Genomic DNA, 12211 nt, shown 5'->3' with positions numbered 1-12211 from the left:
TAAACTTATACTTAGCCTTAATCACTGGTCAGTAAAATGTAAATTTACTAGCCAATGGCTAACGACAGACATTTAGCCACCTGGGGCAAAATTTGGTCACATATGCTAGAGATTGAAGAGGGTTGACAATAAAACTACTGAAATTCCTTGGATAGGTCAAAAGACCGACATTCACCTGAGTATTTCCAGGAGCTGATCCTGAGACTTGCCCTCCTCAGTCAGAGAGACGTTGAGTGGACTCTCATTGGCGGCTCGCTGCAGCTGACTGGCCATCTGTCCACTCAGAGTCTGTATCTGCTCATGGAGGAGTGTGTTCTGCCTCTGCAGATCTTCACAGCGAGACTCTAACTTACACTGCTCCTCCTGATGTGGAGAGAAATAAAATGAGCAAATGCTATTAATACTTCTATGACAGGCTTTTTTGCGATTCCTTTACCTTGAGAATCTTTTCTTGCTCTTCCCAGGAGATACGAGCCTCCAGCAGCTGTGCGGTGGTGCTCTGAACTTTCTCCTCCAGCTGCTGTCTGAGAAGAGTCACCTGCAGAGCCTGAGCTTTGGCAGCCTGCAGTGCTTCCACGTCGGCCGCATGCAACAACATCTCCCTCTCATATTTATCCTGCGCCTCAGCTGCCATCTTAGCCTGCTGCTGACTGTCCAGGATGGCCTGTTGCTCCTGTGCAGCAGCAACAGCAGCTCTCTCAAGGACACTCTTGTGTTCTGCCTGCAGGCTGCTCAGAGACTTCCTCAGCTCGCTCAGCTGGGATAAAGGATTAAGACAAGTCAAATTCAGCCTCTAAACACACACTATTCATTTAGAACATTGAAGATGAACACATACACAACCCATTCATCAACTTGGGCCACCAGGAAAATGACACTGAACTACAGCAGTCAACATTTGAAGTGGATCAAAACCTTTCATCAAATTTATACATGAATTTTGAACAATACCTGTTCTTGTCTTAGGACAACTTTGATGAACTTTTTTGATCCACTTCAAATGTTGACTACTGTACATCAGGGGATTTTAATCTTTTGGATGCTACGAAAATCCAAATATGATCATCCTCATGTGAGGGACTGCCATCCTAAAATTTAAAAGGCAGCTATATATTTAATGTATAAAGAACACATTTCCCAAATTATATTGGAAATGGAATATTATAAAATGTTTTTACATTTTCCTACTCACTATAGACTGTTAGATGTATTATGCTAATATTTTTTTATCATTTAAATCAAATTTGTATTTATTCATTGTTTTTTACTAAACTTTTCTATGGACCCCCTAGCACTTCCTTGCAGGCCCTTTGAAAACACGTGAACTGCATCATAATTAAATAAATTTAAGAAAGACTGATTTGGTGCAAGATACCTTGAATAACATACTTTAAGTGGACTGGGTTAGTAGATTTTTTTTTTTAGCTTATGGCCTTTGACCTAGTGAGCAGATAGTAGTAGAGGTGGAAATTCATTACCTCTTGTTCCACAGCAACAACAGCTTTGCTTTTCTCTTCCTGCAAGCTCTGCTTCACCTTATCCATTTCCAGAACTTTCTGCTCCAGCTGTTTATACTGCTCCTGAGCTGCCTCCATCTGGGTTTCCACAGATGAACGCACCTGCTCGGTTACCTAAAAGAGGAAAAACAGAGGACACATTTACAAAATAATCAAACAAAAAAATCCAAGTTAACCCCAATCATTTCTTAAAATGTCCCATGGCCAGTTTCTTATTGTCTTTATTTTTATGGGAGGTAAAGTGTGTTACATTAGAATGTAGAGAATAGTGATTATCATTTCACACCCACCTGTTTCTCTTTATCCAGGGACTCCTCCAGGCTAAGGCTAATGGCTTTGTACTGCTCCATACTGGCAGTAGTGTTCTTCAGTCGCTCTGCAAGCTCTTCTACCTTGTTCTCAGCCTGCTTCAGCTGGGCACGCAGAGCCTCCATGTCCCCCTCACCACCCTGCAGGCCTGGATGGGGGAATTTTAGATGGTGTCTTTTCAACAATACTGCTCTGTTCTTCATAGACTAATGGAATGTTAGGTAAACTAAGCAAAAATAAAATGTAAGAAGTGCTCTGATACCATGTTAATCGTGAGCACAGTCTCTCACCTGTATGTACTGTTGGGGAAACCAGCCGGGTCTCCCCACTACTGATCTGAAGCCTCAGGTTGTTAAGCTCAAGTTGGGCAGAACTAAACTGTTCTCTTGTCCTGTGGTGCTGGGCTGTTTGTGTTTCCAGCTTCTTCTTAGCATCCATCAGCTGCATCTGTAATGCAGAAGAATGTCAAAGACAAAAAAATGAGCCAATATATCAATCATGAGAAAATAAGAGAGAAGAGAGAATGAAAGAGATGTTTCCCTCACGTCTTGATTGCGTGCCAGCAGGTGCTTCTGTTCCACCTCATTCTCAAGTCTTTTCTGGAGCTGAGAAATCTCTCGCTCCTGCTTCTCAATCTGAGCAGTCAGCCGCTGTCTGGTCTCAGTCTCAGAGCGCTCTAGAGTTGCCTGCAAAAATAATTCATAGATGCAACAAGTTCTCAAAGCATCCTTTGTGAGACCCAGATTGTCTATACCACAGTTCGAGATGATTCATAAAAGCACTTGTCACCTGTATTGATTTGAGGTTGGTCAGCAGCATGTTCTGGCCGAGCTGTTGGGCCTGGAAGATCTCTTTCTCCTGGGTCAGTCTGATCTCCACCATCTTCAGCATGTCTCTCTCTTTACGCAGGTTTGCTGCTTCAGACTGAAACAGAGACGATTGACTTAGACCAGTGGTCTCAAACTCGCGGCCCGCGGGCCTTGGGTGATATTTTGTGGCCCCCTACTTGACATTAAAGTTTAATGTTAGTGCGGCCCGTCGTTGCGTGTTTTTATTTTTTATCCCTTATGGGCTACCATAGATAGTCTTGTGACAGCTTACGGTGGGTTTGTTGTCAATAGTTGTCATAGACAACCGCGAAGTACAAACATACTGCGCCTGGAAAAAATGAGCGCGCTTGCCGTGCGCCTACATTTGAAATAACGAACTTGAGCGCGCAAAATATGTGAGCGGGATATGTGAACAGGCCCCTTGGCGAGCTACCACCAATCAGGCCATGAGCTACTGGTAGATCGCGAGCGACGTGTTGGAGACCCCTGCTCTAAAACAATGTGAGAATAATCATTTTGAGCTTGTGATATGTGTCCAACAGGTTGATAAGAAGGTTTGCTTTAATTTGTGCAAAGTCAGTAATTTGCCTGAGACACTATACATGTGTAGAAAGAATTCAATAAGACGGGCAGACATGATGACTGCAAATATTTGTATTTCAAAAGCAATAATTGTTTTTCTAAGTATAATAAAAGGAAATGTGCCTTCCAAAAAAACATTCAATATATCATATTGAAAATAAAAAGGACTTCAACTGTCAGAAGGACAGCTCATGAAGAACCAATCATGTACAGAAAGGAATGTTCAAATTCAGAGGAAGTTCAGAAGAAACGTTAATAATAAAGATTGAGAAGATTGGATCAGTTGTGCTCCTTTTTTGGAATACTTGAATACTATTTTTTTGTGGAATGCTTGATGCGGCCCAGCCTGACCCAGACTCTACCTCCAGCGGCCCCCAGTTAAGTTGAGTTTGAGACCCCTGATTTAGACTGAACTAACAGTCGTCAGAGAAACCTGTGATTGAGTGTGCAACAACATACCTCAGCAATGGTGAGTTTCTCTGTTGCTGCTCGCCGGTCCTGGGTGAGGGTGTGTATGGTCTGTTCGCTCAGCTGAATTGCTGCAGACTGTTTCTGAGTCTTCTCATTCAGAGAGGCAATCTCCTTACGGTATCCCTCCACATTATCCTGGAGCATCTCATACCTGACATACACACAAAAATGTAGAATCCTTGATTTGTCTTTGTGGTGTGTGGGGAGGGTGAGGGAACATGAGGATTAAAGGACTGTATGACTTGATACCGTTTGGAGGTGAACTCCAGCTGTGTGGAAATCTTGGTGTTTTCAGATCGAAGTTCAGTTACTTGATCCTGCAGTTTCTCACTTTGCTCAATCAGAGCCTTTTCAGACTCATTTTTTTCCTTCTTATAGGCCACAAAGATTTCCTGAAGCTGATCAAACACACAAAACATATGATTAAACTATTTTTGTCAAAATGAAAATTAAAGAAAGACTAAATGTAAAAACAATACAGATAATAAATTAACACTTTTTCAGCAAGATGCATTAAATTAATAAAGTGACATTAAAGACATTTATAATGTTACAAAAATATTTTTAAATAAAATGCCATTCTTTTGAACTTTATACTCAAATAACCTACCTGCTTCAGTGCAGCCTTGGCCTCTACTGACTCAGTGGATTCTATCGCCGTGGCAACCAGTCCTGTAGGGGTGCCTGCAGTAGGTGTGACGGCTGGAGAACGGCGGGGAGTGGAGGTTAGAATAAGCTCCTCAGCAACAGCACCTGTCACAGTAAAAGTATATTTAATCATTGTGAAACTTTCACATTAAGGCATCTTGCACTATCTCAAATATTTACAAAAAATTTAATGATTACGCTGGCGATATATGCAACATTGTGTTGCTTTTCATTTGCCCATATCAATAAACTAAAAAAGTTACCCTGTGGAAAGGTGACTCCAGTGGCCTGGGTCAGAAGCATACGGAACATGTCCCTCTGTCGTGCGACAGCGTCAACCTTCTGCAGGTCCTGAGCTCTCTTTTCCTTCAGCTGCTCCAATTCACGTTGAAGATCCTCAAGATATTTCTCCACCTCACTGCGTCTGAACAGACACTCAGCATTATGCTTTCTCCATCGATATTTAATCAGATTTTTCGGTTGACAGATCCACTTCCATCACACACACTTACTTCATGGTGTCTACCTCCAACTCATCCTTCTCTTTTGCCTCACTGAGGTCTCTGAGTGCCACTAGGAGTCGCTGGTTCTGCTGTTGCAGCTCTTCAATGCCACGGAAGGTGACCAGGTGCTGAGAAATCACCTCCGAAGTGCTGCTTACATCCGCTGAACACATCTCATCCTCCTCACGCATCACATGGTTACCACGTGCTTCCTCCAGCTCAATGAGGAGGACCCGCACCTGAGATAGTGATGTGAAAAGGATTTTAGATTATTTGGTAACACTTTACAATAATGTCTCATTTATTAAAATTAGTTAATGCATTTACTAACACTAACAAAAGTTAATAATTTCTGTAAGAATATATTGTTCATTTTTAATGTTAGTTGTTAAAAAAAATTAATATTCATGTTAGTTCACAGTGCATTACCTAATGTTACCACAACTTAACAGATGAATGTTTTTATCTTAATGTATTAGTAAATGTTAAAATTAACATTAAAGGGATAGTTCACACAAAAATTAACTCACCCTCATGTCGTTCCAAACTGGCAAGGCTTTTGTTCATCTTCGCAACACAAATGAATATATTTTTGATCAAATCTGAGAGCTTTCTGTCCCTCCATTGACAGATACACAACTGACACTGACACTTCGGTTAATAAAGAGATCGTAAAATTAATCCAAATGAACTGAGCGGTTTAGTCAATTTTCTGATGAGACACGATCACTTTATATGATGTCAACTTTATATGAGCTCAAACGAACCTGCTTGATGCACTAGAACAAACCTCTTACGGAAACTCAAACGTGCTGTGTAACAAGAGAATGAACCTTGCTTGAGCTTCCGTTTACCACTGATGTGTGAGCTGATAAATGTTTATATGTGAATAAAAGCCTAAATTTAATCTGTTCATCATAAAGACATCGAGTCTATTCAGAAAATTTGGACTAAACCACACAATTCATATGGGTCAGTTTTACGTTCTCTCTATGACCTTTTTGAAGAGTCAAAGTGCCAGTTGCATAGCAGTCAATGGAGGGACAGAAAGCTCAGACTTCATCAAAAAGATCGTTGTTTGTGTTTCAAAGATGAACGAAAGTCTTACAGGTTAGGAACGACATGAGTAGTGAACTAACCCTTTAAGCTTAATAAATGCTGTATAAGTATTGTTTATTGTTAGTTCACGTTAAATGATGTAGTTAACATATGAAACCTTGAGTTATCATTTCTCTCGCATAAGGTATTGATGCCTGAGCTGTGCCATTCGACTTTACCTGTTGAGCCATGTCAGCCAACTGCACCTCAAACCTCTGGTTATCTCTCTCCAACACAGATGCACGTTTGTTGCCTTCATCTGCTTCTTTCTGCAGGCGGTGGACCTCCTGAAAGATTCAAGAATAGTCATAGATTTGGTTTCCTAAGTGCAAAGCAATCATTAGGCAGCATGTATTGGCAGTGTGACATGCAGTAACTGACTCCTCCGTTCTCACCATGACAGCTTGCTCTAGTTTAGAAGAGAGACTGGAAACAGACTTTTGCATGCGCTCATACTCCTCTCTCTTTCTTTTCAAGATGGGTGCCTTTGCTTCCATCTCCTGCACAATATCATCCAGGTACTTGTTCAGTCGTTTGTTCTCTAGTTTCTCCCGTTGTAGTTGTTCTTGAGTCTCTACATATGCTGTGTATATCTACATAAAAATAGGAGAATGTATATTAACATTTAAAAAGCCTAATAACTTCTGAATATGAACTTTGCTTAGGCATCACAAAAATCAGAATGTAGGTCAGTCAGCACCTCTGTGAGTTTCATGCCTGGTTTGATTTTAGCAACTGCAGCTGCGGTGGGGGACATCGTTGTCACATGCTCCTCTGTAAGAATTGAAGCAGTTCCTGGAGTGGCAAAAAAAAAAAAAACTCTTTAAAGTGAGTTGCAAACCACTGCCCATTAAACAACAGAATTAACAAAAATAAAGAATTTTAGAAAGCAACAAATTTACACGCTAGAGAAGCAGGCATGTGATTAGCTAAAGACAAAAATGAAGGAAAACCTGATTTCTGAAAACTTAATTTCTTTGCTTTAAAACATTTAACCATTGAGCTTTTATTTTGGCAGTAAACCGCAGGGAGATCTTAATGTTCACTTTGTTAACAACAGATTTATAAACGATTCTCATTACGAATTTGCAAAGATGGTTGGCACATGTTGTGTTCCCAAATGCACATTATTAGTGACTCAAACACACAGCACTTGCAGAGTTGCATTTACTGTGGATCAAAAAAGAAAAGAAAAAAAAGAACAGTGCTGAAAGTGACCAGAAACATACAGCATGTCAGACTATACATTTATAAAATGACATACCAGTTGCGATTTGATGATCGAACCAAGCCATATCACATTCTCGAACCATGCATGGTCAATTTATAAAGTTATTAGCAACTGGCAGGTAACACTGTTTCAACGGCAATTTTTACTCGCATTTGGGGGTTTAAAACCTGGCTATACTATGCAGCTCTGTCAGAAGCAATCCGTGCATAAAATAAAAATGTATTAGAAATTGTAACATTCTGCATCATAGTTTTCAATCATCATACAGTAACCAGCCTACTCTCCCCAACCAAACCATTCTTTCATCAGATTTATGCAATTCACGTAAATATGAAAATCCTTATGAATATGAAAAAAAATAAATAAATCCCTGTAGAAGGTAAGGAAATACAGTGGTGATGCTAACCTCTGTGTTTGGTGTCTGACAGCAGCTCATTTGCATTTTCCAGCTCTTTCTCTTGGCTGCTTATTTTCTCTTTCAGTTCAGCGATTTCCTTATCTTTACGACCCTCCAGCTCTGCCATCTTCACTTCCAGAGCTTTGTGCGCTATTCAGAGTAGACAGGACATTATAATGGGCATTTGAAGACACAAAAGAATAAAGAATAACATTTGCCATAAAAAAGATCACTTCCATTCAAAAGTTTGGGGTCAATAGGATTTTTTTGTTTTTGAAAGAAATCTCTTATGCTCACCAAGGCTGTTTATTTGATCAAAATGCAATAAAAACAGTAATATTTTGAAATATTATTGCAATATAAAAAAACTGTTTTCTGTTTATATCTAATTTATTCCTGAAAAAGCTGAATTTTTCAGCAGCCATTATTCAGTCTTTATTGTCACATGATCCTTCAGAAAGCATTCTAATTGTTTGCTTTGATTTGGTGCTCAAGAAACATTTCTTACTATTATCCATGTTGAAAACAGTTGTGCTGCTTAATATTTTTGTGGAAACAGTGATGCATTTTTTTTCTTAGGTTGTTTGATAAATAAATTCAAAAGAACAGCATTTATTTGAAACAGAAATCAATTTAATGCATCATTGGTGAATAGAAGTAGGCTACTAACTTATTTCAAAAACAAAAAAATCGTACAGACTCCAAACAGTACGGTATTCCACAATTCCTGGATCTACAAAAAAAGACAGGTGTAGGCCTGTTGATTATGAGTTTACTGGTCAGAAAACTGAAAATGTCACATGCATGCATGTTGACGACCATTAGGGTTGTGCGATGTCTACCAATTTGGCATCAGACGATGTGTACAGTGAAACATCGCGATGGACGATGATATCGGGAGGAAGGGCGGGGCTAACATTCTAATTTTTCACTTAAGCAATAAGCCCCGCAAAGCCGAGTTTTACAGTGGATTTAGAACAGCTAAGGGGCGTAGGCACAACGCGGAGATATTTTCCTCTACATCTCATCAGCAATTTTGATGCCGGCACGCTCTGCAGCAGCTGAGCACTAAGGAGCGAATGTACAGTGACGTGACAGAACTGCCAGATTCAAACTGTGCTTTCGCGCTGTGGCTGCGCTGAGCCAGAGACGGACGCGCTCAGCGCTTGTCATATATCACAACTATTCAGTGTTTTTAACCACATAATGTTTATTTTAGGTTTCAGACATTTAAATGCATATAATTTATAGCAAAACAATACATTTATAGTTTGTAAAATACACAATGGTGTCTATGGAAGCAGCAATTACAACCCATTCAAATATATTTGCCGACGGATTTCATTCATATCAGACACACAGTTTTAAGTAACTATAAAGTTAACTATATTCTTCTCCCAGTTCACCGGCCATGTATTTCTTGGAAAACTGATGAATTCACGTGCTGTAATAAACCCAACAGACATGAATCTCTGAACTGCGGGCTGAACAAACATTACGGCGCCCATCTCGCGTTACAGATCAAAATCATTTATAAAGGTTATTTAAACAACAAAACAAACTCACTTACACGTATTTGAGAATCGGAATAGAAGATAGTTGATGACATGGTAATCAGGTTTGTTAATATTTAGAAATAACAGCGCTATTTTGGCTGTGGTGAATCACGTGCCAAGCATGACGCGTCACCATGGAAACATGGAAACATGGGGGGGGGGGGGGGGGGGGGGGGGATCGCGATGCTGGCTTAACATCGTGATGTCTCTCAGCCATCACGATGGACGATGATATCGTCTATCGGCACAACCCTAACGACCATAAGGACAATTAAATTCGCTTACCCTCTCCAGCCTCTTTAAGCAGCTTGTGAAGTTCCTCAACAGCTCTGCTGAGCTCCTCACCCTTGGCCTCGGCATCAGCTGCTGCTCCCTGTGAATCATCAACAGAACTCCAACAGTAATTCTTAGCAATATCATTAAGAATTATATTTGATTTTAAAATGATAAAACATGCTATTCTGATACAGGCATTCTTTTTATCATACACTTAAATTCTTCAAGCAATTAAAACTTACCTTATACAAATTTGAGAGCTTGATATTGGCATTGAGTTCATTACTGAACTTCTCCTCCAAACTGGCTTGCTGTTCTTTTGCCTAAAAGTACAACATGCCCAATTGATTATGAAGAACTCTAAAACCCCATTCAGCTGATAACTACAGCGATGGATAACATTGTCTAACCTCTCTCATCTTGGTGATCATCTCCTCTGCCTGCCTCTGAAGGTTCTCATTGGATGCCTTCAGACTGGTCACCTGATCTTTTAGGTGGGTGATCTACACAGACATGCAGAGATAAGCACACAGACTAGAACCTTTAACACATTTCAAAACATATCCGACAAGATTACAGATAACTTAAAATACATAAAAAACAATATATAAAAGGGCTTATACAGTACCTCATCCTCCTTGTTATTAAGGTTGCATTGGAGCTCCAGTATCTCATTGCCTCTCTGTCGGGAAAGAGACAGCAGCTCTTCAGTTTTAGCCTTAAGCTCGGTGTTCAGCCAGGTTACTTGACCCTGGAGTAGATCTTTCTCCTGCTCCATTCGCTTCTCTTTATACTGGAAGACAAACAGCATATAAAACATCATGGTATAAAAATATAAGCTTGTTCTAAAGAAGACAACACTGTTTGAATTCAAACAAATATAGTTGTAAAAACAGTGAATTACAAATGCACTAGCTAGTGTGATAAATCTTCAAAAAGTTCAATATTGGTGCAGAAACTGATCCAGGTATTAGATCAATGCATTCCTATAAATACAGTTTGATTTTTTTCAATCATACCTTGATTGAGACCTCAGAGGCTTCAGACCCATCCAGTTTTAGTTGAAGCTGCATCCTCTCTGCATTGACTTCCACCAATCTATCATTAAGACGTTTCAGGTCCTCTAAGAAAAAAGAAAAAGAAGAAAATGAGTGTAGTGTATTATACAATACTGTTCAGAAAGGAGACATTCATTTGTTCAGTACAGTACAGAATTTCTTTTATACATACATTTCTGTTTCAAATAAATGCAGTTCTTCTGAACTTCTATTCAAAGAATTCTGAAAACAAGTATTCCATGAAAACACAACTGTTTCAACATAAAAATAAGATTTTTTTCTTGCGCTCCAAATAAGCATATTAGAATTTCTGAAGGATCATGTGACATTAAAGATGGGATTAATGACTGATGAAAACTAATAAATAATACTTAAATTATTGTAATAATATTTCTCAAATAATTTTGTTTTACTGTATTTTTTCTTCAAATAAATACAGCCTTGGTGAACATAAGATACTTGTTTCAAAAGAAAAAAAAAATTTAATCTGGCCGCAAAATTTTGGTATGTAAACAAGCTGTCAAGCCCAAACATGAACCTTCTACTTAACCTGTGAAAAATTATTTTTTAAATGTAAGGATGCTTATTAAATACCGCTTTGTTGTTCCATCTCCTGGGATCTTCTTTCCAGTGTCCGTACAAGCTCACGTTTTTCCGCCTCAAGCTCATCTTTGGCTTTAGAAAGTTCATTCTGCACAAAGAATGGACAATTTCACTATTCTTCAACATCCCAAAATGCAAGAATAGACAGACTGACTCTGTTACACAATCTTTCGTTACCTGTTGTGATTCTAGTTTTGTGTATGAAGAAGCTTGCTCCTTATTATTGTCTCGTAAGGATTTCAGCTCTTCTTCTGTAAAAGAAGAGTAAGTTACAAATACAAAATTAAGTCTGGTATTCTTTACCAAAGAAGAGCCATTTGATTACCACATGCTTACCAAGTTTGCAATAGTCTTGTTTCAGTATCTGATGCTCTTGGGTCTGGGACACAAACTGAGACTGACTCTCAGCGAACTTTTTCTCGATGTCAAAATATTGTTGTTCTATATGAAACAACAACCCAACAGAAGGAATCAACACGCATACAAACAAGTCGCCGGTTATAATGTAGACAGAAGACATTTCCTGAAAGACTTAAATCTATTTAACAAGTTTAACATTATGTTCACAACATATAGTTTGCAGAACAATATGTCCAAGTGGGAAAAACAAAGTTTAAATTAAGATAATAAGACCCAGGCCTCGTTTATGAGTTTTTCGTTCGTGGCTATGAACGGTTCAAATCTATTAAAACAACATAGCCTTACCACTATCCACACGGTATTGCTCCTGTTGTGCCTTCAGACAATCAACTTCACATTGCTGGTCAGAAATGTACTTCTCTAATTTAGTCAATACAGTTTTTTGGAGTTTCGATATCTCCGACCGCTCCAATATTTGCTGCAACACAGCCGCCATTTTTCGTTCCAATGACTCCTCCTCCTCCGCGTCACACGTAAACGTGCTTTATTACTATTTCCTATTAGGAAAAAACGTCCGCCAGCAGGCCCATAGACTGTATGATGTCTATGAGCAGGCCCATTCTAGTCAACACAAACGACTGTGATTGGTCCAGCCTGACTAGGTAAGAGAAAAGTAACTTTGGTCTGTCTGGTACAAAATGTATTTTATATGGCTATAGTCTGGAAGCAAGCAAAAGCATCTCGAAAATTCTCTGAAATAACTTTGGTAAGT

At 39.2% G+C, this 12211-nt stretch overlaps 1 protein-coding gene across 3 annotated transcripts in view; it reads right to left on the bottom strand.

The window, feature by feature from the left end:
* The window catches only part of tprb (translocated promoter region b, nuclear basket protein), a 28531-nt gene extending 16568 nt beyond the window's left edge, over positions 1-11963 (bottom strand). For 2 of the 3 annotated variants that reach the window (XR_008809338.1, XM_056269509.1), the window contains exons 1-25: positions 11785-11962; positions 11416-11520; positions 11257-11330; positions 11071-11167; positions 10438-10541; positions 10047-10211; positions 9829-9921; positions 9661-9741; positions 9428-9515; positions 7596-7736; positions 6659-6753; positions 6354-6551; positions 6138-6245; positions 4870-5099; positions 4621-4781; positions 4320-4462; positions 3959-4107; positions 3698-3860; positions 2616-2750; positions 2372-2512; positions 2117-2273; positions 1808-1974; positions 1479-1631; positions 437-757; positions 176-363 (exon numbers count right to left, since the gene is read on the bottom strand). Coding sequence is in view for 1 of the 3 variants with exons in the window: in XM_056269509.1 (XP_056125484.1) it covers positions 176-363; positions 437-757; positions 1479-1631; positions 1808-1974; positions 2117-2273; positions 2372-2512; positions 2616-2750; positions 3698-3860; positions 3959-4107; positions 4320-4462; positions 4621-4781; positions 4870-5099; positions 6138-6245; positions 6354-6551; positions 6659-6753; positions 7596-7736; positions 9428-9515; positions 9661-9741; positions 9829-9921; positions 10047-10211; positions 10438-10541; positions 11071-11167; positions 11257-11330; positions 11416-11520; positions 11785-11935 (3608 nt within the window). In the remaining 2 variants the exon portion in view is untranslated. Of the gene's footprint in view, positions 1-175; positions 364-436; positions 758-1478; positions 1632-1807; positions 1975-2116; positions 2274-2371; positions 2513-2615; positions 2751-3697; positions 3861-3958; positions 4108-4319; positions 4463-4620; positions 4782-4869; positions 5100-6137; positions 6246-6353; positions 6552-6658; positions 6754-7595; positions 7737-9427; positions 9516-9660; positions 9742-9828; positions 9922-10046; positions 10212-10437; positions 10542-11070; positions 11168-11256; positions 11331-11415; positions 11521-11784 lie in introns of all 3 variants that reach the window. The other variant, XR_008809337.1, reaches the window with a different exon arrangement.
* Between the last annotated feature and the right edge of the window lie 248 nt (positions 11964-12211).

The sequence above is a fragment of the Rhinichthys klamathensis genome, unplaced genomic scaffold, assembly GCF_029890125.1.
Source record: "Rhinichthys klamathensis goyatoka isolate OS25496 unplaced genomic scaffold, OSU_Roscu_1.1 h1tg000281l_1, whole genome shotgun sequence".
NCBI lineage: Eukaryota > Metazoa > Chordata > Actinopteri > Cypriniformes > Leuciscidae > Rhinichthys > Rhinichthys klamathensis.
Note: the sequence above shows the minus strand (reverse complement) of the source record. Positions and strands in the feature narration are given on the sequence as shown.